This window comes from Agelaius phoeniceus, chromosome 4 (genome assembly GCF_051311805.1).
Source record: "Agelaius phoeniceus isolate bAgePho1 chromosome 4, bAgePho1.hap1, whole genome shotgun sequence".
Taxonomy (NCBI): Eukaryota; Metazoa; Chordata; class Aves; order Passeriformes; family Icteridae; genus Agelaius; species Agelaius phoeniceus.
This window is the reverse complement of record NC_135268.1, coordinates 74,372,297-74,396,305: the sequence shown is the minus strand read 5'-3', so window position 1 is coordinate 74,396,305 and position 24,009 is coordinate 74,372,297. Positions and strand designations below refer to the sequence as shown.

General features: G+C 52.2%; 1 protein-coding gene across 4 annotated transcripts in view; it reads right to left on the bottom strand.

Annotated features, from left to right (window-relative positions):
- The window catches only part of LOC129120932 (uncharacterized), a 55,991-nt gene that overhangs the window by 20,423 nt on the left and 11,559 nt on the right, over positions 1–24,009 (bottom strand). For all 4 annotated transcript variants that reach the window (XM_077177942.1, XM_077177943.1, XM_077177945.1 and 1 more), the window contains exons 3-9: positions 20,583–20,685; positions 17,628–19,602; positions 14,685–14,850; positions 11,547–13,007; positions 9,785–9,915; positions 1,994–4,979; positions 979–1,095 (exon numbers count right to left, since the gene is read on the bottom strand). In XM_077177942.1, the coding sequence (XP_077034057.1) occupies positions 979–1,095; positions 1,994–4,979; positions 9,785–9,915; positions 11,547–13,007; positions 14,685–14,850; positions 17,628–19,602; positions 20,583–20,685 (6,939 nt within the window). The remainder of the gene's footprint in view (positions 1–978; positions 1,096–1,993; positions 4,980–9,784; positions 9,916–11,546; positions 13,008–14,684; positions 14,851–17,627; positions 19,603–20,582; positions 20,686–24,009) is intronic.

Below are 24,009 nucleotides of genomic sequence, written 5' to 3'. Positions count from 1 at the left end.
ACAAATGCCACAATGAACCAGCAAGCAGGAGCCCTGGCAGTGCCCCAGGCCAGGCTGCATGGGGTTTGGAGCAGCCTGGCACAGTGGGACGTGTCCCTGCCATGGCAGGGAGGAATGGGATGATCTTTAGAGTCCTTCCAACCCGACCATTCCATGACTCCCTGATCCTACCCCTGTCTCAGGGTTAGAAGCCTAGAACTGTCCCCACCAATTTCTCATGCCTGCCAACCCCACCTGGTTCCATCCCATGGATTTCCTGCACTCAGTTCCCTCAGCTGCTCCCCCTGAGCTGAGCCCTGGGTGCAGCAGGGACTGGGAAAAACAAAATGTATTTTTCCATCCTGCTGTACATTTTCCTAGAACCTTGTGCTGCTTCATTTGCATAGTGAATTTTTATATATGGCATCATCATTTGTGCAAAACAACAGATTTGCATCACATTTGTTTCTCTCATTTTGGACATGATTCCCCAGATAAACTTGAAAAAGGTCAAGAGCAGGGACACCTAAACCATGGCCAACACAATTTGTGGCTGCAGTGACTGATCTGGGCACTTCTGGCACTGTTGGATCAGCCTGGTCCAACAGCTGGAATTCAGGAACTGGACATCTCTAACGTGGGTCTTGTCTACAGACCAAACTCTGGATGTTAAAAAGCTCTGAGTGAAACCAACCTGCAAATAAAACCTGTGATAACCTGTAATAAAAACCTGTGATAACCTGTAATAAACCCAGTGGTCCATTCTTTGCAGGAGAAATGGCAGAGACCTGCAAGGATCCCAAGCGAGCAGTGATTCCCAGAGGAAAGCAAGGGATGCTCAGGCTGCAAACACTGAGTCCTGCTCCTTTTCAGTGCCAGAGTGGAGCAAGAGCCCCCTCCCAGCCCAGAAAGGAGAGCAGAGCCTTGGCAGGAGCTGCCCACGTGGCTCACAGTAATTCAGCCCAGAACACCCACCCAGCCTGGGCAGGGGTGCAGTACCTGAGTGGCAGCTGGCTGTGCTGGCCTCGGGCTCCACGCTGGCTCCTGCTTTCTGGAAAGGCACATAATACATGCCAGAGCTTCCTGAGGGCTTGTAGGGCAGCAGCAGGGGCTGGGCTGGGGGGACAAGGCAAACAGTGAGCAGGAGCCAGGCTGGAAACCCCTCATGCAGCAGGGCAGGGCCTGGGCAGGCTGCTCAGGGTGCTCCTGCTGCTAAAGCCTGAGGAACACCCTGTTCTTCAGCAACAGGGATTGCTACTTCATTAGCTACATTAAATTAATTGGATTTTTTTAATCCCCACGCAGAGGTAGAAGGTTCCCATCCCTTACCTGGAAAACCAGTTTCTCCTATTCAATATTAAAATTGTGATCAGGGTGGCAAACAGTGACTTACAGAAACACCTCCTGTACCCACAGAGCTCCCAGCTGATCCCAGCTTGAGGGAATCACTTTAAAGGAGCAGGGATGTGTCCCTCAAGTCAATAAAAGCAACAACAGAGCCCCAGTACCAAACACCACTGGGGTGGGGAACCCTGTGAACATCCACATGCCCCTGCTGACAGATACTCCAAACCCTGCACTTTGCTGTTTTATTCTATTAAAAGCAGCAATGTGCACATTCCCCTCTGATTTTTTTTGGTGCTATCTTAAATAGAGAGTAAATCAGTAATCAGATCCAGCTCTCACTGAACTCCAAGTGAACCAAATCAAACCATCTACACACAAACACCAGAAAATATTCTCCAACCACAGCTGGACACTAAGGATTCAGTTCTAGAGAAACCTGAACTGAATCCCAACTGTTTCCACACAAACCCCTCCTGACGGGGCTGAAAAACCCAAGTTTAAGGGTTGGGTTTCCCCCCCATATGAGCAACTTCAAATATCCCAATTATCTCAGGGATGTCATTTCCACAGAAGAGCTGTGTTTGGTTTTGGGCTTTCACATCGATCAGTAGCCTGACCTTGTGCAGACTCGAGGGCACAGACACCTGTAAGACAGGGATTTGCTCACCAGGCTGCCTTGGGAAGGGGGGAATCTCCTTGTGGGGTGGAGCTGCAGTCCCAGGAGCTCCAGGGGCGCTGGGGAGCGGCGGCTGCAGGGCAGCACTTGGCCCCTCCTGGGGATCAACACAGATTTCTGCTGAGAGCGTGGCTTTGCTAGGACTTTCCGTGGTGATCTGGGTGGCAGCATCACAAGTCCTCCTGCCAGGTGCTGCAGGAGGGGCAGAGCTGGGGATGCCCTGTGTGAGCCGGGCTCCAGCCCTGCCCTGCAGCTCCTGCCTGGGGGTGGGCACCCGGCTGGGATCTGCTGGGGCCACAGGCTCAGCTGAGCTGGGAATGCCCTCAGCAGGAGGGGATTTAGGAACACCTCCCACTGAAGCTGCTGGAGCTGCTTGTAAAGTCTGAGCCTTCTCTGGAGGTTTGTCCCACACCTTGATCCCGCTCCCAGCACTGCTGGCACTGGGGTGACTGACCCTGGAGGAGAGGGTGATGTGCACACAGCTCAGGAATCTCCTCACCGGTGATGAGGGAGCCTCAGGCGTGGGGGACAAAGCCTCATCTGCAGGAGAAGGGTGAGTAGGACCCATCTGCTCCCTCACAGCCTCTTCTGGCATGGTGGACAAAGCCTCATCTGCAGGTGAAGGGTGAGCAGGACCCATCTGCTCCCTCACAGCCTCTTCTGGAATGGTGGACAAAGCCTCATCTGCAGGTGAAGGCTGAGCAGGACCCATCTGCTCCCTCACTGCCTCTTCTGGCATGGTGGACAAAGCCTCATCTGCAGGAGAAGGGTGAGCAGGACCCATCTGCTCCCTCACAGCCTCTTCTGGAAGGACAGGTGGCTCATCAGGGCTTTTCCTCCCCTGTGCCAACACCTCACTGGGGCCCTTCAGCAAAGCCCTTTGTGCAGCTGCTCCCGGGCTCTCCCGGAGCTGGGTGTGGCCAGGTGGGATCTCCTCCTGCTGGGACGGGCTCAGAGGGGAGGGTTCAATGGACGCCCTCCTTTCCTGGCTGAGCTCCCTGGCTCCGTGTCTGTGCCCCACAGCTGCAGGCAGGAGCTGGGGCTGTCTGGCACTCAGGCTCTGTCCCTTCCCAGCCTGGATGCTGCCGGGCTGCTGGGCTGCTTCCTGCGGAGCTGCAGCCCTGGCAGCAGGGGCAGCACCCCCAGTGCCAGCCAGCGCGGGGCAGGGGGCACAGCCCTGCCCGCCAGCTCTGTGCCAGGGCTCTGTGCCCAGCCCCTGCTCCCTGCTGGCCAGGCTGGGGCTGTGTGCCAGGCTCTGGGAGCACAGGCTGAGGGAGGAGCTCGGCCTGCCCAGCTCCAGGGCTGCCAGGGACAGCTCTCCAGGGACAGGGGGGGCAGCTGCAGGGCTCCCTGCACGGGGGTCCTGTGCCACAGGGGCACGGGGCTCTGCCCTGGCACTGGGGTGCCCCGTGGCTGCCTGCTGGGTGTGCACTTGTGGCTCAGCAGCACTGCAGGGCTTCAGGGGCACCTCCTGTGGCTCAGCAGCACTGCAGGGCTTTAGGGGCATCTCCTGTGCAGCACTGCAGGGCTTCAGGGGCACCTCCTGTGGCTCAGCAGCACTGCAGGGCTTTAGGGGCATCTCCTGTGCAGCACTGCAGGGCTTCAGGGGCATCTCCTGTGGCTCAGCAGCACTGCAGGGCTTCAGGGGCATCTCCTGTAGTTCAGCAGTGTTCCATAGCTTCAGGGGCATCTCCTGTGGCTCAGCAGCACTGCAGGGCTTCAGGGGCATCTCCTGTGCCTCAGCAGCATTGCAGGGCTTTAGGGGCATCTCCTGTGGCTCAGCAGCATTGCAGGGCTTCAGCTGCATCTCCTGTGGCTCAGCAGTGTTCCAGGGTTTCAGCTGCACATCCTGTGGTTCAGCAGCACTGCAGGGCTTCAGGGGCATCTCCTGTGCAGCACTGCAGGGCTTCCGCTGCACATCCTGCAGGTCAGCAGCACCCAAAGGTTTCAGCTGCACATCCTGTGGCTCAGCAGCATTGCAGGGCTTCAGCTGCACATCCTGTGCCTCAGCAGTGTTCCAGGGCTTCAGGGGCATCTCCTGTGGCTCAGCAGTGTTCCAGGGCTTCAGCTGCATCTCCTGTGGCTCAGCAGCACCCAAAGGTTTCAGCTGCACATCCTGTGGCTCAGCAGTACTGCAGGGCTTCAGCTGCATGTCCCACAGATCAGCAGCACTGCAGGGCTTCAGGTGCACATCCTGCAGCTCAGCAGCACCCAAAGGTTTCAGCTGCATCTCCTGCAGCTCAGCGGTGTTCCAGGGCTTCAGCTGCACATCCTGTGGCTCAGCAGTATTCCAGGGCTTCAGCTGTACATCCTGTGGCTCAGCAGTACTGCAGGGCTTCAGGTGCATGTCCTGCAGGTCAGCAGTGTTCCAGGGCTTCAGCTGCACGTCCTGCAGCTCAGCAGCACCCAAAGGTTTCAGGTGCATGTCCTGCAGCTCAGCAGTGTTCCAGGGCTTCAGCTGCACATCCTGTGGCTCAGCAGCATTGCAGGGTTTCAGCTGCACATCCTGCAGATCAGCAGCACCCAATGGTTTCAGCTGTACATCCTGTGGCTCAGCAGTACTGCAGGGCTTCAGGTGCATGTCCTGCAGCACAGCAGTGTTCCAGGGCTTCAGCTGCACATCCTGCAGCTCAGCAGTGTTCCAGGGTTTCAGCTGCACATCCTGCAGCTCAGCAGCATTGCAGGGCTTCAGGTGCATGTCCTGCAGCTCAGCAGTGTTCCAGGGCTTCAGCTGCACGTCCTGCAGCTCAGCAGCAGCCCAAGGTTTCAGGTGCATGCGCTTCAGCAGGGAGGAATCCCAAGGATCAGCTCCAGGGAATGGTGCTGCTGGTGGGGAGCTGGGCTGGAGGAGCCCCCGAGTCCTGGAGAGCTGTCCAAGCCTGTCCCTGGGACACCTGGCAGCCTGCACACCCTGCAGGTCCTGCCCCTGCTTCCTCAGGTACTCGGAAGCTGCTTCCAAACCGCAGAGCCAGGGATCCTGAAAACCAGAGCACAGTTCAGAGGTCATGTGGAAAACACTCCACCTGGCCAAACCTGGACGGGAAAAGCCAAAAATGAGAGCTGTGACCAGCCAAGAGTTTGTCACCAGGAAAGCAGGGAGCCCAGCTGGCAAGGAACTGATTAAACTCTACCCTTTCTCAGTGCCAAGTCACCATTCCATTAATGGCAAAATTAATTTCTGATGTGTTTGCCCCATTAGAATTTGTAGGGAGTACAGCTCTTCCTTAAAGGGTTCCTAAAGGGTCTCAATTATTCTTCCATCAATTTTGGAAAGTCTAAGTTAATGGTTTAAATATCAGCACTGTTACTGGCTCATACCACACACAACCAATGGCCTCTACCATTTAAAAACAAATTTAACAGATTTATGAAAGAGTAATTTGTTTTGAAGACATTCCTTTATCAGCAGCATCATAAAACTAAATATATAAAATTAATATTACTTAATTAAAAGCTGTGATGATGTGGTTCCTTTCAAAAATGTGATGAATCCATTCTGCCCTTCAGTTCTTGTCCCAGTTTGGGGCAGGGTCAGGGCTGGGGAATGCTGGCAAGGGACAGGGCACAGACACAGTTCCATGGGGATCCCGTGGTATGGGGTCCAGGCCACCACCCTCCTGTGCACAGAAGCCCTGAAGCAGCTTCAGGCTGCACCAGAGGACGTTTAGAAAGGATCTTAGGAAAAATCTCTGCCTGTAAAGGGTTAGCAGGCATTGGAACAGGGACCTGGTGGTGTCACCACCCCTGGAATTGCACAGAAATGTGAGGATGAGGCACGTGAGGACACTCTGGTGCTGAGCATGGTGGTGCTGGTTGCTGGTTGGACTCAATGATCCTGGAGGTTTTTTCCAGCCTGAATGATTCCATGATTCCAACCACCAACATAAATTTATTCATTCAAGTGTAACCCAAAATTCCAACACTTCCACTGAAGAGAGTAAATCTGAGATAAATGTGCTGCCATGGAGATGGGCCAGATAAGCTGAATTAGAGAAAAAAGACAAAAAAAATCTAGGTTATATTTACTTTTTCCTACTGATTGGGCCAACTGTGGAAGCAGCAGAATGTATTCCAGTCATGAAGCAACCACGGGTCCCTGGGTGATTATATCCCCATCAACCACTGGGAATTTGGCAACAAAAAGCAGTGGGAAACATTTTTGGTGTAAACCAAACATATAAACAAGTATTTCACAAGAGCTTTCCCAGCCTTTCTCCATCCCAGCTGTCCTGACAGCAGCAACTACTCCAGCAGGGCCTGGATCACCATCCCACTTTTCTATTCCTTTATGGGTTTTGAGGCAACAAATGGGATTATTTGGCCTTTCCTGCAGCCAGGAGGGCCTGTGGAAGGGCCCAGGGACAGGGAGCAGAGCTGAGCCAGCACAGGGATGATCCCAAACCTTCTCCTCCCTGCACCACGTGCCAGTTCAACGGCCTGAGGTAATCCAGAGCAACTCCCACCCGCAAGAGCAGGCACAGAAGTTGTGATAAACTCATCTTCCCAAGCCTTTCACATGTTTTATTGTGCCTGTTATGTGTCATCCTTCCAAAAAAGCTCCCTGTGCCATATGATCCACAGGAGCCTGCAGAGCAAATTTAGAGCTACAACTCCGTGAACTTCCTGGAGAAGTGAGAAAGCTCAAGGAGTGGAAAAGTACAGCAGGGAGTGGAGGAAAACACTGCACCAAGGGGGAAGGAACTCACAGGGCAGGGAACAGGGGGCACTGGCACCCTGAAATACAGGGGGGGGTCAGCTCCTCAAATTAGGAGGAAAATCCTGAGGCTGAAGGTGCTGGAATTGTGTTTACATCCAACAGCAGCTCCAAACCTGCCACGGGCAGGACACCTCCCACTGTCCCAGGTGGATCCCAGCCCCAGGGTCCAGCCTGGCCTTGGGCACTGCCAGGGATCCAGGGATTCTCTGGGAATTCCAGCCCAGCCCCTGCCCACCCTCCCAGCCAGGAATTCCTTGCCAAGATCCCAGCCCAATCTCCCCTTTCCCAGTGGGAGCCATTCCCTGGCTCCTGTCCCTGCAGGCCTTGTCCCCAGCCCCTCTGCAGCTCTCCTGGAGCCCCTGCAGGCCCTGCCAGGGGCTCTGAGCTCTGCCTGGAGCCTTCCCTTCTCCAGGGCAACATTCCCAGCTCTGCCAGCCTGTCCATGTTGAATATTCCAGGGGTTTTGAGCCCTCCTGAGCACTCGAGATGGGTTTGCAGTCCCTGGGTTTGCTGTGCCCAACCCAGGCCCCTCCTGTGCCCTCTGCTCAGGCAGACGTGGGAAACCCACAGGAAAGATGGAAAATCTTCCCAAGTAAAACATCCCAGAGAACTTCCCCAGTGTCCTGCTCCTTCCTCTGCCCACAGACTTAACACACTTCCCGTGGAAAACAAGAAAAGGCCAAGAAAATCCAGTGGCACCTGAATTCCTGGAGCTGTGGCCTCTGCAAGCGAGAGGCAGAGCCTGAACATTCCCCCCAAGGAACATCCCCCAAGGAACATCCCCCAAGGAACATCCCCCCCAAAGAACATCCCCCCAAAGAACATCCCCCCAAAGAACATCCCCCAAAGAACATCCCCCCCAAAGAGCATCCCCCAAAGAACATCCCCCCAAAGAACATCCCCAAAGAACATCCCCCCAAAGAACATCTCCCCCCAAAGAACATTTCCCCCCAAAGAACATCCCCCCCCAAAGAACATCCCCAAAGAACATCTCCCCCCAAAGAACACCCCCCCCAAAGAACACCCCCCCAAAGAACATCTCCCCCCAAAGAACATATTTCCCCCCCCCCAAAGAACATCCCCAAGGAACATGCCCAAGGAACATCCCCCAAAGAACATCCCCCAGCCTGCCCCACAGGCACTGCTCCAGACCCTGCTATAGGAGTTTGTTTGCTCGAGCTGTAGGAACAGTTTGTGTTTCTCAGCCTTAAAGGTTTAGGAGAAGGAAAAATGTCTTTTCCTAATCTTTGTTCCATTCTTTTTAAGTCCACGCAAGGCACTTTGGCTCTAAAACTTCCCCCCCTATTGTACACAACTGTTCCCATTAAATTTACAGGAAAATATTTTGCCTGGCTGTGGCTTTTTTCAGTGCAATAGTTTTGAACAATCTGTATTTTTCAGTGACAGTGTTTGTCTTGGAGGGAAAAGTACATTTATCTTAAGTACAATAAAAAAACCCTGTGACCTTCACTCTGCAAATTCAAACCTTTTTTATCTCAAATTAAAAACACTGCAGTGCCAAAGTATTTGAGATCAAAGCACGAGGTGCTGTGGTTGAACTAAAGCAATTTCTTGGAGCTTGGTTTGCAAAATTATGGCGAATTTCTTCTTACTCTAAATGGGGAGAAAACAAACCCCAGCTGACACTGAGTCACAGAAAGGTGAAATCCTTGGCTCCACATTGCACAGAGCTCCTTCCAGGAACAAAGCTGTGACCAACTAAAATCTAAAAGCTGGGGGGAAAAAGCTTTGATGCCTCTGGTTTTGTATTTGTGTTTTCTTTCTGTTTTTTAAAAAATCTAAATTTTAAGAAATTTGAATTTCTAAAATATTAAATTATATTTATAATAAATTTAATAATAAATTTAATAATAATAAAATATAATAAATTATATTTTAAATAAATTTCACATATCATTTAAAAGATATTATAGTATATTTATAATTTATTTATATAATAATTATTAATAAAATAGTCACTTTCTTTTCCCCCAGCTGCCCAGAGATTCCACCAGTCTGGGAATGCCTGGGAAGTTTGGCCTGATGGCTTTTGGGAGCTGCTGTGTCTCCTCCCAGCACTGCTGATCCAGAAAAGCTCTGAACACAGAGTACTCCTAAAGCACTGACTGTCACTCCTGCTAATGCAGGGCTTTTAATTAAAACAAACAAACCAACCCCTGCTGCTTTTCCTGGGAGGCAGGCAGGCTGCAGGAGAAAACAGGGGAAAATCAAGGGAAAAATAAAGAGGAAGATCTTCCTAAAGCTCAGGACCCTTGTCTGAACCACCAGTCCCTAAAAACCTTGCCCTAATCACCCTGGAGACCAGAGCAGTGCCAGAAATGGCATTTAGAGTGAAAACAGAGGTAACACACTCTTGCTCAGACCAATTCCAGCCCAGACATGCATTTTATAATGAACTAGAAACACTCCACAGGAGATGCACCAACCATGGCAGCTCCAGGGCTCGTTCTCCCAGACAAACGGAGCTGCAGAGCCTGAACCTCCTCAGCCCCCCTGACACAGCACAGACACCCCCAGGCTCCCACAGACACTTCCCAGCTCTCTGGAGAGCATCCTGTGACCAGCACTCCCTGGCTTCCCCACCTGCAGGAGCCTGGAGCAGCCCCTCCCTTTCCCTTTCCCTTTCCCTTTCCCTTTCCCTTTCCCTTTCCCTTTCCCTTTCCCTTTCCCTTTCCCTTTCCCTTTCCCTTTCCCTTTCCCTTCCCTTTCCCTTCCCTTTCCCTTCCCAGACTCTCCCAGTGCTGAGGGTGTTCCCTGCACACCAGGAGGAGTTTCCCAGGCACCATCAGCACCTCCACAAACACTCTGTGCTAAGAATTCCTCCAGCCAACCCAGGACCGGGAGCTTTGGGCACTGTCCCACAGCAACACCAACTGTCCCCCCACACCTCTGTTTTTCACAGCTACCTCATCAGGGACATCTGCGGCTGAGTGTCACCCCCATGGCCAAACCACCCCAAACTGCCTGGGAAAACCATAAAAAAGCCCTAAAATCCCCCAAGAGCAGGCGCAGCAGCGTTTCCCCCGAGCTGAGCTGGTTTGTACCTTGGCTGGTGCAGGTTCCCTGGTCCTTGGGAGCAGCTCTGCCTTGATTGCCTCCATCCTGAGCTGGGGCTCTTCATCCCAGTCTGCCCCACCCTCCTGGGACTGGCTGGCCAGCTTCATCTTCACCCAGGCTGCCAAAAACACAGAGCAGGAGAGCTTTCCTTTCCTGTTTCATGTATGAGAACAGTTTTTAACTTCAAGTCAAAGCTGTGCATTTCTGGTTAGCCCAGCTGAGAGAACAAAGACCACATCAAATTCCAGAACTCCTGGAGTGACCAGGAACACAATGGCAAATGGCTCCTTGGATCATTTATTTGGGGAGATGGATCCAAGACTCTCCCCTGGTTCTGTCATCCTCACAGTCTCAGACACAAGTCAGAGCTCACTCACACAATCCTTTCTGACATTCCTGACTTAATACCTGTGTGGACAAAATAATTCCTTACAGTGATGGCAGGAAAAGAAGGTATTCAAACTGGAAAAGCCCAATTCTACCCAGTTTTATCACAGCACAGAAGATTCCCCAGTGTCCTGCTCCTTTCCCTGCCCGCAGACTTCACACACTTCCCGTGGCAAACAAGAAAATACCAAGAAAATCCAGTGGCACCTGAATTCCTGGAGCTGTCACCTCTGGAAGGGAGAGGCAGAGCCTGAACATTGCCAAAGAACATCTCCCCAAAGAACATCCCCCAAGGAACATCCCCCCAAAGAACATCCCCCCCAAGGAACATCCCCCAAGCTGCCCCACAGGCACTGCACCAGACCCTGCTGCAGTCAGGAGATCACTGGGAAATGTCCCCACTGAACCCTGTCCCGTTAAAGGGTCTCAGTGCACTGCACAATAATCTCCTTCTATTGTAAATCAAAGGTGAAAGAATGATGCCTCTGACTCCATCATCAGAAGGCTAATTAATTACTTTATAATACTATCCTATGTACATTGTATCTAAACTGAATCTGCCCTGCACTCACTGTTGCTCACAACTGCTCACCCTGCACTCATCTCTGATTCTCCTGTGACTGTCCTGTGCCAGTCCCACACACACCTGGCCCTGACAGGCCAAGGGAACAAAACATCCTCACTTTGGGTAAACCATCTCCACATTGCATTCTGCTTTATGAACACAGGCACAGCAAGCAAGATAAGAATTGTGTTTTCCTTCTCTGCTTGTCTCACAGCTTCTCTCTGTCCAGAGGGCTTGTGAATGCCACACCCTTCATGCAGGAGCAGCCTCACCCCATCACTGCCACAGCCCTGACACAGCCAAAGCCACCGAGAGCCTTCCTCACCTGGGATCTTCCTCTCGTGCTCCTTGGTCACTGCCACAGCCCCTGACACAAACCCACCCCAGGCTGTGCCCCTGACACAGCCAAAGCCACCGAGAGCCTTCCTCACCTGGGATCCTCCTCTCGTGCTCCTCGGTCACTGCCACAGCCCCTGACACCAACCCGCCCCTGACACACCAAACCCCCCGAGGTGTGCTCACCTCGGATCCTCCTCTCGTGCTCCTCAATCACTGCCAGAGCCCCTGACACAAACCCACCCCTGACACACCAAACCCACCGAGAGCCTTCCTCACCTGGGATCCTCCTCTCATTCTCCTCGGTCACTGCCACAGCCCCTGACACCAACCCACCCCTGACACACCAAACCCCCCGAGGTGTGCTCACCTCGGATCCTCCTCTCGTGCTCCTCGGTGACTGCCACAGCCCCTGACACCAACCCATCCCTGACACACCAAGCCCCCCGAGGTGTGCTCACCTCGGATCCTCCTCTCGTGCTCCTCGGCGCTCCTCAGGACGCGGCTGGCCGAGAGCCCGGGGGCGGCGCTGCCCAGGAGGCTGCGGACACGGGCGGCCAGCGAGTCACCGCTGCTGCTGCTGCTGCTGCCCGCAGGGCTCAGGGCAGCCTCGGGAAGGCTCCGGGCAGCTCCAGCCCCGGGCAGGCCGCCCTGCACCGCCCCCGGGGCACTGCCCCGCTGCCGGGACTGCCCAGCCCTGCCCAGGAGGCTCCTGACCCGGGCACTGAGGGAATCCCCACTGCTGCTGTCCTGGCTGCCCTGTGTCCCTGCTGCCCTGCCAGCCTGGCCCCAGGAGCCCAGGGAGCCGCCCAGGCCAGCGGGGGCACTGCCCAGGGGCTCCAGGGAGGGAGGATGGCCCGGCTGTGGGGCTGTGCCAGTGCCCAGGAGGCTGCTGGCAGTGCTCCGTGCCAGCCCTGCACGGGCAGCCTGCAGGGGCACTGCCAGGGGCTCCAGGGAGGGAGCATGGCCCGGCTGTGGGGCTGTGCCAGTGCCCAGGAGGCTGCTGGCAGTGCTCTGTGCCAGCCCCACACGGGCAGCCTGGCTCCTGCCCACACTGCTGCTCCCTTCTGGCTCCCACCTCCCCGTGGATTTCCCTGCCCTTGGCTCCTGGGCCATTGCCCTCAGCCCTTCCCTGCGCTGGGAGCTGACAGCCAGAGGGTGTCCCCATGCCAGCTGGCAGCTGGCAGAATCCAGAGGGTGCATGCCCAGCTCCTGTGCCCGCACACCCCTCGGGGGCACGGCCTCATCCCACGACAGTGTCTCCTGCAGCTTTGGGATCCAGTCCTGGCCTAACCTGGCACCCTTGGGACCCCTGTCCCTCCCACCCAGCCCCGGGGGAGCCTCCCCAGGCTGCCTGCAGGAGGCTGTGGGGCCAGCAGCACGGCTCCAGCTGGCAGTGAGACCCTCTGCCTGTGCCAGCAGCTCCCGGAGCTCCTGCAGGGCCCCAGGGCCCATCAGGGATTCCCTTTCCTGGCCCTGGCTGCTCTCACTTCCCACCCCGGAGCTCGAGGATGCCCTGTCCAATTCCATGTCATTCCCAAGCCCAGACAACGCCCCCAGAGCCCATCCCTGCTGGCTGCTGGCTGAGCTCCTGGACTCGGGGTCAGCAAGGGCACTCTGAGCCCTTCTCCCCCCAGCCTGGGGACCCCGGCCCGAGGAGCAGCTGGGCAGGTCCTGCTGTGCCCCAGCACGTCCAGGGGAGCCCTCTGTGGCACCCGGGGCACCCCCCTGCAGCTGGGGGCCTGGCACAGTGCCCTGGCTGGCTGGGGAGCCCCCAGAGAGTGCGGGGGAGCTGGCACCGAGCTCCCGGGGGGACAGCAGCTCCTGCTCCTGCTCCGAGCCCACGGAGAGGGACACGCTCAGAGGGGACACATCCGAGCCAAAGCTGGCCTGGGACATCTCGAAGGCTGGCAGCAATGCACCTGCAAAGGAACAGGGCACAAATGAGGGTCTGGAGGCTCCAGGACACAGCAAACATCCCTTCCTGTGCTACAGGGCACACAAAGCAAGGGAAGAATTCAAGTACTGGAAAATATTTCAGGTGCTGTCCTTAGGATGAGACTTGAACCAAGATTTACATGAGAATTGTCTCCTGAAAAAAATCTCAGGAGTACTTCAGATAAATATCAAACAAAATATAAACTTATCAGAGAATTATAGAATATCTAGAGTTGGATAGGATCACCCATCCTGCCCCTGGCCCTGCACAATCCCACCCTGTGCACCTGGGAGCAGTGTCCAAACCCTCCTGGAGCTCTGGCAGGGCTGGGTGTTACAAAACCACACTAATTTGGGTGATGATGATGATGGTTGGATGGATTTAGGAACAGATCTGGTTGGTTACAAAAACACTGACAGCATTTCACCACACTGAACACACCAAGAAATGCCAGAATGCAAAAGAAACCAATAATTATTCCTCTCCCAAGAAGGAAAGGTCTGCTCCCAGTCCTTCAGTCTCAAGATACAAACTATTTCCTTCTGCAGGACTCTTGGGAAAAGAGAAATAAAGGGAATAAAGGCCCTGTGTGCCTGGCAGCTGCCCCACAGCCACACTTCTGAACAGGGGCCAGCTTTGCAGAGGTTTGAACACTCCCCAGTGCCCAAATCCGCTGGCATGGCAAAAGATGGACTGCCAGGAACCCCCTGAACACCAGAGGAATGGGGTTTGTGCCTCCTGCTGGAACCCTGGGTACTGAGGGTTTCACACTCTCTGGGCTAGAAAGCACTGGCTCTCAAGAAAACACTACACTTGGCCTGAGACCATAGAGAAAGCTTCCAAAATTGCATGATAAAACTCAGATCAGGAGGGTATAGCTTAAATAAATGTATGTAATGTCACAAAGTAGAAAACTTTAAATACTAAGTTTTGTGTAAAATATAAAAATAGATAGTAAAGTTTTAGTAATTTAAGTAATTATAGTATTATTCAGTATTTAGTATACAGTATTATATAGTATTTAGTCATAAATAAAACAAAAGTTGTAAAACAGTAACTAATCCTTCTTCACCCTCTTCATAAGTTTAAGTAATATTATGTAATTAAATTTAAAAGTCCAGGTTACAAAACAAAAACAATTAGTTATTAATAATAACTAACCAATAATTATTTGTTAGTTATTAACTAACTGAAATTATAATTTGTTATACAATACATAACAATTATAGTTATATAATAAAATATAGTCATATAATAAAAATTCATATTATTAATAATATTAATTCTATAATAATATAATACACTAATAATATAATTTAATATAACATATATTGATAATAATATTATTATATAACCAATATATAAAATATTATTAAATATATTATTAAATAACAAATTAAAATTATAATTTGTTATTAATAATAACCTAACCCAATAATTATTAGTTATTAACTAATTAGAATTAGTTATAATATATATAACAATTCTAGTTATATAATAATAATATACAACATATAATTAATATAATATAATATAATATAATATAATATAATATAATATAATATAATATATAATATCGAATAATTATAATTAGTTATTAATAATAACCTACCCCAAGCAAAGAAACCCCAAACCCTCCCATCCCCCAAAGCCCCCATACCCTGAGCCTGTGGGGGGACCCTGTCCAGGGGGGCCATGTCCAGGGGGGGCTGCAGGCTCCTGAGCCCCCAGGGGGAGAACTCCAGCTCCCGGAGGGGCCCGCGGGGCACGAACGGGGCCAGGATGGTGCCAGGGGACTGCTCGATGCCCAGGTTCCGCAGGTACACCTGGGAGGGAAACAGGGACCATCAGCACTGGGGGCAGGAGGGATCAGGAATGATCAGCACTGAGGGCAGGAGGGATCAGGAATGATCAGCACTGAGGGATAAGGAACAATCAGCACTGAGGGATCAGGAGGGATCAGGAATGATCAGCACTGAGGGATCAGGAACAATCAGCACTGAGGGATCAGGAACAATCAGCACTCAGGGCAGGGATGGATCAGGAACAATGAGCACTGAGGGATCAGGAACAATCAGCACTGAGGGCAGGGATGGATCAGGAACAATCAGCACTGAGGGCAGGGTGGATCAGGAACAATCAGCACTCAGGACAGGGGGGATCAGGAACAATGAGCACTGAGGGATCAGGAACAATCAGCACTGAGGGCAGGGATGGATCAGGAACAATCAGCACTCAGGACAGGGGGGATCAGGAACAATCAGCACTGAGGGATCAGGAATGATCAGCACTGAGGGCAGGGATGGATCAGGAACAATCAGCACTGAGGGATCAGGAACAATCAGCACTCAGGACAGGGGGGATCAGGAACAATCAGCACTGAGGGATCAGGAATGATCAGCACTGAGGGCAGGGATGGATCAGGAACAATCAGCACTGAGGGCAGGGATGGATCAGGAACAATCAGCACTCAGAACAGGGTGGATCAGGAACAATCAGCACTGAGGGATCAGGAACAATCAGCACTCAGGACAGGGGGGATCAGGAACAATCAGCACTGAGGGATCAGGAACAATCAGCACTCAGGACAGGGGGGATCAGGAACAATCAGCACCCAGGACAGGGATGGATCCTGAGCTCTCCTGGCAAACTGGGCACTGCAGGAGTGGGCACTGCATTGCCCAGGGCAGCCTGAGCTCCAGTCTTGCTGCTGGAAACTCCATCTCCACACAAACACAAAGGTTTGAGCTAAAAACACAAAGGTTTGGGTTCAAAGCCTTCTCCCTCCCCACTCAGCTGCTGCTCAGGAAACACTGGCAGGCTCAGGAATTCCAGGCAGCAGCAGGGAAGCTCTCATTTTTTAGGACAAGTTTGGTCAAACCTTCCAGGCAAATAGTTGGGAGCACTTTTGTCAGAGCTGGTTCACACACAGATGTTATATGCAGGAAAAAAACCAGCCAAAACTTTCCTTGGCTTCATCACCTGTAGGGCAAATTAATTTCAACTCATCCACACTATGTCCTTAACTAGCCAGGAAAATGAAATAAATTACCTTACACATCACAGCCAGCTCCATTTCCTATGAATTTATCATAAACTTCTACATGAACAGCCAGATAAGTGACCTGATCTCCTTTACCTTCCAGGGATTTATGGGAGCAGCATTCCCCAGAACCAGGCTGGAGAGTGTAATTATAGCCAGGAACAGAAGTCATCTCTCTGTCTCATGAATTTCATTTCAAACACCCTCCCTCCAATATTTATATTTGTTTCACCACGGGTTTGCAGAGACAACAGAGTGAGAAGAGCTTCTAGAGCACATTCCCAAAGACCTGGTGATTATGGAGTCATCTTGTGAGAGGAGCAGCCTCTTACTCAGAGGATAATTACATGTTTGTCATTACCATAAATCTGCATCTCATTTGCTCCACCACTCCCAGCTATTAGTGCCCTGAAGGTGCTGCACAGGGCTCTCCCCTGGTTCCAGCCCCATCAGGAAAAACCTGGATCAGCCACCCAGGACAGAAAGGAGGGAAGGCATGAAGAGGCTCTGAAGGTGAGGAGAGAAGAAGTGAAGAGAGGAGTGAAGAATTCAGAACTGAGGCCTCAGAAACTGGAACACAGTGAAAAAACAGAGTGAGAAAATCACAGGAAAAAGGAAATTTCATTTCCAAGGAGTCAGGTTGGGTTTGCTGCTCCTGCAGCTCTCCTCACTGAGCACCTGAGCCTGAAGCTCCCATTTGGACAAGGAGAGCCTGATCTTTGAGAGAGCCACCAACTCCCCTTGTCTCTCCTCCTGCTCCCCTGGTGTGGGATTAAGCCTTTTCTGACCCAGTGATGGGGTAACTGGGAGGTGCTTTAAAAACTTTCATTCCATTTTCAGTCTCACCAGAAGGGTGAGACAATACAGATGTTATAATTCTCGCCATCACAATTAGGAGTTAACTATTTCATAATTACCATGCACTTTAAGTGTTTCTTGGTCTATCAGCTTTAGGCACACCATGCTGTACATGTCTTAAAGACAATCATTCAAAATTACCCCTCGTGGGTCCCACTACAATGCACCTTTCACAGTTCTGTTTCTCCAAAGTATCCAGGCTTATTTGCAAAGCCATCCTTTAAAACTTGTTTCTGGTTCCATTTCTCTCTCAGCAATGTCTGTCCATTCCACGGCATTTCTAAAACAGCATTTCTTGTCTCAAGGTTTGCACACTTTGAGAATTCTCTACAAATCCATTTCCCACACCCTGACACTCACCTACCCCGAGAAAGACAAGAGGCCTTTCCCATATCCAACCCTGTCTTTGTCTATGTTAAATATTACTAAAAGTTATTTTCCACCTCTATTTAAGATAAGCTGAACCAGTATCACGGATGAAATTTACTGTGGCACAGCCCTGTGTAAAACCATGTAAAATCATGGTAGTGATTAGATCATCTCCTAAAACAGCAGTGAGGGGAATGGAAAAGTGAAAAACAAACGGAAAGCTCTGAAAAAAAACATATAACTGAAAAAAATGATAACTCTGGGAAAAGAAATGGTTAACCTAGGGAAAAAATGGAAAACTGGAACCAGAATTTGAATTAGGACCAAACTTACCGGGATCCTTTCTTCAATATTCAACTCTTCTTTCTTGGGAGTCTCCAGGGCTGCTCCAGGGGGAGTGGGGCTGTTCCCTCCTGCACTGGGGCAGGGCCTGGGCTCCACCAGGGCCCCCTGAGGCTCCTCAGGACCGACAGGAAAATTCAGATTCTCCAAGGGAACGGCTCCAAAGCTGTCCATGATGCTGTGACCACTGAGAATACTGAGGCTGAGGGACTGATTTCCCTTCTCCTCACAGTCCTGGCGCTCCTCAGCTGGGGAGCTCCCATCCTTCGGAAGGAGCTGAGCAGCACTGGACACAAACACATCTGGGGCTGAGCTTCGCCTGGTGCTGCTCTGCACATCTCCAGCAGGGGATCCAGGCAGCACCTTCCGTGGGCTGGGGCTGTCAGAGCCCCCCAGAGCAGGCCTCTGCTGCCCCTTGGCTGCTGGGCTCCTGCTGGAGAGGTTCATGGTGCTGTCAGACTGGGACCTGCTCAGAGGGAGGGCAGGCAGCAGGTCACAGGGGGGGCAATGCACACTTCCCAGAGAGCCTGTGCCCCTGCAGGCACGAGCAGCACTGCCCTCGGGGTCCCTCAGGCTTTTCTGTGCTGCTGAAGCACAGCCTGAAGGCCTGGGAGGTGCACTGGAGGCTTTCCCTGCAGGGGGAGATGCACCTGGCACACGGGAGCTGCTGGCAGCAGGACCCTGCAGGTGCCAGGCTCCCACCTTCTCCAGAAACCCCAGCGAGGGGAAGGACTGGATCCTGCCAGGGCAGGGAGATTCCAGCTGCAGGGACTCCCAACACCCACAGGGCTCTGCCACAGCACTCTGGGGAGGGGGCTGCTCCCCAGGGACAGGGGACATCCCTGGGGCTTCTTCACTGGGACAGCAAGGAGAGACCTGAAGCTCTGAGAGCATCACCAGGCCTCCACCAGGCCCTTCTGCCTTCCCAGCTGTCTTGAGGAACAGCCCTGGAGTGGACTGGAAGTTGGGATGAGGCAGGAGCAGGGAGAAGGAGCCCTCCCCACCTAGGCTGAAGGAAGGGGAGATCTCTGTGGCTTTGTGTCCCCTCTGTATGGAGCAGTCAGAGGCAGTGAGCTCATCCCTGCTGCCTGCAGGCTCTGGGGAATGCCCAGGGCAGGGGGCAGCATCCTGGGGCTGGAGCAGGCTGGGTGTCCCAGCAGGGAGCAGCCCCTCTGTCCCCAGCCTCCCTGCTGGCTGCTGCTGGCCCAGGAGAGCTGCCTGCAGCTCCTCAGGAGCAGCCACGGGCCCCAGCCCCTGGGAGCCCCTGGGCTGCACCCCAGGCTCCTGCAGCCTCCCTCTGCCTGCCCCAGCAGCTGCTGCACAAAGAGCACCTTCAGCAGACGAGTTCCTGGCACCACCTTTTCTCAGGCCAGCAGAGGAGTTATGTGACAAACCAAGCCCAGGCACCTTCCTTCCCTTCTCCAGCTTCTCCAGGGCTCCTGCTCCACTCCCAGCCACTTTCACCTTTGCCTGCTGCACACCCCTCTCACTTTTCTCGGAGAATTTGGTCAGTGCAGTTGTGTAGGAGGAGTTTCCTGAGGAGGAGGATGATTCCTCCTGCCCTGGGGACTCCTTGTTCCCCTCTGAGAGCTCAGAGCCAGCAGCTGGGCCATCACTGTCCTGGGAGGAGTGACCACAGGAGTGAGCACAGGGGTGTCCATCCCTCGCAGCTGTGCCCCAGGGCTGCCCCAGCCCCTGTCCCAGCCCCTGCTCTGGAGCTGGCTGTGCTGGATGCCCCCTGCCCCAGGCTGGGGCTGGTGCCTCCTGCTCACTGCCACTGTCCCCACTGTCCCCCTGGCTGCCCAGGGGCTCCCCAGGCTGGGGAGCAGCTCCAGGATCCTCCTGTGCCACGGGCTGGGGGCGCTGGGGTGGACTGGGCAGGGCTGGGCCCCTCAGGGATGCACTGCCATGGACGGGGGCAGGCTCTGAACGCTCCAGGGATGCTCCAGAAACATCCGGGACTCCTCTGCAAGGAAAGGGAACTCCTGAGCATTTCTTTTATTTCGACATTTCTGGTTTAAATCAGAGGCAAAAGAACTTCAGTGACAACTGGAGGTTAGCAATATTCACACAAATACCCATAAATGCAACCCCTAAAGGGGCAAAACCCAAAGGAATGCAAAGAAATATCAAAAATCTATAAAACAAAGGCTCAAAAGTAATACAATAATAACATCAATTTTTACTTAGTATGGCAATATTGTTCCACCTGTTTAGGACTGAAACATTTCTTACTGACAGGCTATTATTAGTTACATAAATAAATAAAATTAGCTAAGTAAAATATGCAACATGTACTTACATCTCAGCTTGCCTGTGATTTTTTAATATAAATCACCTACTTCAGTTCATGATATCAATTATTTTTTTAAAGAACATAGAAGCAGCCAGGTCTCAGATAAGCAAAAAATTCCTATAAAGTTCTAATACTTATATTGGGGATTGCTTAATTAATAGTTCCTTTATATTAAACATACCATCAGAGCCTAATAAATATTATTCCATGAAGCAGAGCACCTCAGAATGAAGGTGACAAAGCCTTTTACTGAAACAGCTCTTCCTTTATGCATTTAACCCCAAATTTGTACTGTAAATTACACATTTGGCTCCAGCATTTATGAAACACAACACTGTCCATGTATGTTTTACTCCTATAAATACAGAAACCTGATCTTTGTCCCCAAAATTTCATGAAGTTTATTCCAGAGTCTAAGAAGGCTCCAGAGATGTTGAAGAGGGTGGAGTTCCTCATTTTCCCATTTCCCCCAGGTACCTCAGCATGACAAGCTCAGGAGCCTGATCCTGCTTCTCCCTTGCTCAAACGCTCCTGAAGGCAGAACCCAGAGGTGCCTCCTCCCCACACAGCCCCAAACCCCCATTTCTGAGCCCAGAACCTGCCATTGCCCATTACCCAGTGCAGAACCAGCCCCAGGAGCCCCATCCCACCTGAGGGGCAGGAAATCCATCTGGGATCCCTGCAGGAACGTCTCAGCCCGAGCTGGGCTCAGCAGCAGAGGCAGGCAGGGGGAGAATCTGCTCTCCTGGACATCTGGGGGAGAGAAAACACCAACAGGGCACTGAGAGCTGGCAGCAAGCCTCACAGTCCCAAAGATACCCAAAGATCCCTAAAGATCCCAGCCTCACAGTCCCAAAGATCCCCAAAGATCCCTGCCTCACATCCCCAAAGATCCCCAAAGATCCCAGCCTCACAGTCCCAAAGATACCCAAAGATCCCTAAAGATCCCAGCCTCACAGTCCCAAAGATACCCAGATACCCAAAGATCCCTGCCTCACATCCCCAAAGATCCCAGCCTCACAGTCCCAAAGATACCCAAAGATCCCTAAAGATCCCAGCCTCACATCCCCAAAGATACCCAAAGATACCCAAAGATCCCAGCCTCACCATCCCAAAGATACCCAAAGATCCCAGTCTCACAATCCCAAAGATACCCAAAGATCCCAGCCTCACAGTCCCAAAGACACCCAAAGATCCCTAAAGATCCCAGCCTCACATCCCCAAAGATACCCAAAGATACCCAAAGATCCCAGCCTCACCATCCCAAAGATACCCAAAGATCCCAGTCTCACAATCCCAAAGATACCCAAAGATCCCAGCCTCACAGTCCCAAAGACACCCAAAGATCCCTAAAGATCCCAGCCTCACATCCCCAAAGATACCCAAAGATCCCTAAAGATCCCAGCCTCACCATCCCAAAGATCCCTAAAGATCCCAGCTGCACATTCCCAAAGATACCCAAAGATCTCAGCCTCACAGTCCCAAAGATCCCAGCTGCACATTCCCAAATATCTCAGCCTCACATCCTCAAGGACCCCAGCCCCCCATCCCCAGTGATCCCAGCTGCACATCCCCAAAGATCCCAGTCCCATATCCCCAAGGACCCCAGCCCCACATTCCCAAAGGTCCCAGCTGCACATCCCCAAAGATCCCAGCCCCACATCCCCAAAGATCCCAGCTGCACAATCCCAAATATCTCAGCCTCACATCCTCAAGGACCCCAGCCCCCCATCCCCAAAGACCCCAGCCCCACAATCCCAAAGATCCCAGCCTCACATCCCCAAAGATCCCACCCAGACCCCTGGAGCCCCCTCCCTTACAAAAACAAATGGAAATTGTTCATAGCACGAGAATAAAACAACTCTAATATATATGAAATTATCTGTGGGGTTTAGATGTAACTGTATGTTTGGGGGGGTTCTCCTTTTCTTAACTCTGAGTTGGTGTCTGAGAAGTGTAAATAACTACAGACACGTCTGAGGGGTGCAAAACAATGCTCCCAGTATTCTAAACAGGGTTTTATTTTGAAAGGGAAAGAGCTATTTGTGGTCAAGGGAGTGACTTCCTAACCCAGAAATGCCATTTATTTAATTTAGGCTCATTAGTTTCCAACCACTCAGACAAGCCACAGTCTGCAGCACTTAGAGGAGCACAATCAAATCAGAAAAATGATCATTACACACCAAAAACTCCAGGTTTCATTCCACCAGCTGGAGCCTGAGGCATCTCCACCCACACTGCATCACCTGACCAGGAGCAGCCAACCACAAGGCAACCTTGCTCATTAATTTTTAATTTACTGCTTCCAATTAACTTTTTTTAAATTACTTTAGAACTCTAGGTAGTGAGAGGATAATTACCCAGCTAGAATAACTGAATTTGCAATACCAAATACGATTAAAACGCTTTTTTGGAAGCTTGGAGAAAGGCAATGAGGTGTAGCTTAAAAATCCAGGTGTAAGCAGCTATTCCTGAGCAGTGTGACAGCAGGAGGAGCTCCAGAGGGCCAGAGCTGGATGGCAAAATGAATTCTGACACACGTGCAGGTGTGAACAAGGACAGCAGCAAAGGGCAGCACAGAGGGAGCAGAGCCAAGGAAGGAATGCAGGGCCAAGGAACCACAGAAGCACAGAATGAGGCTGAAGAGACCTCTAAGATCACAGAGTCCAACCCGTGCCCTAACACCTCAACCAGACTACAGCACCAAATGCCATGGCCAGCCTTTTTTAAACACATCCAGAGATGGTGATTCCACCACCTCCCTGGGAAGAGCATCCCAGTCCTTTGTTATTCTTTTGGTGAAAAATTTGTTCCTAATATCCAACCTATACCTTCCCTGACACAGCTTGAGGCTGTGTCCTCTGGTTCTGTCAGAGACCGACCCCACCTGTCTGCAGCCTCCCTCCAGGAAGGTGTAGAGAGCAATAAGGGCACCCCTGAGCCTCCTCTGCTCCAGGCTGAACAGCCCCAGCTCCTCCAAATGTTCCTCAAAGCTCGTTTGGAACACAGCAGCTCCTCAGGGCTCTGCTCCACCAACAGCTCACCCCAAAGCAGGGTAGATGGGGCAGCCCCTGGGGGGAACAGTGGGACTGGGGCAGGGAGGGACTGGGGCAGGGATGGGACTGGGGCAGGGATGGGACTGGGGCAGGGAGGGGCTGGGATGGGACTGGGACTGGGATGGGACTGGGGCAGGGAGGGGCTGGGATGGGATTGGGGCTGGGATGGGATTGGGGCAGGGAGGGATTGGGGCAGGGATGGGACTGGGGCAGGGAGGGGACTGGGATTGGGGGATTGGGGCAGGGATGGGATTGGGGCAGTGAGAGGATTAGGATTGGGGCAGGGATGGCATTGTGGCAGGGATGGGATTGGGGCTGGGATGGGATTGGGATTGAGGCAGTGAGGGGATTGGGATTGAGGCAGGGATGGCATTGTGGCAGGGATGGCATTGGGATTGAGGCAGGGATGGGATTGGGGCAGGGATGGCATTGGGATTGAGGCAGGGATGGGATTGGGGCAGGGATGGCATTGTGGCAGGGATGGCATTGTGACAGGGATGGCATTGGGATTGAGGCAGGGATGGGATTGAAGCAGTGAGGGGACTGGGGGATTGGGACAGTGGCAGGATCAAGAGATTGGAGCACTGATGGGGTTGAGACAGTGACAGGATTCAATCCTCTCAATCCTGATTTAGGACCAGGAACAGGGGACTGAGCTGATCCCCTGGGATGTCCCTGACATTGCCCCAAACACCCCGAGAACAGAGGGTGTGTTCAGGGCTGGCACTGACCCAGCCTGATTCACATTCCCAGCTCCAGCAATGAACTGGGAGCACACAGCATTTCCAGGGCGTTTGGCCCACTCAGCACAGCTCACTTCAGGAATATTTCACTGTGGCACTTGGGAATACTGAGCAGATTAATTTGCATACAGAATTGCATTCAGCATGCAAACCAGGGTTTTTTAAGAAACATTAAGCAAGTTGGAATCTGAACTCTCTCAGCTCTGTTAGATGGACTTTTCCCCCTCCCAAATCTTGTTTTCTGTTTAACAAGGCATTAGTGAACAAATAATATTAAT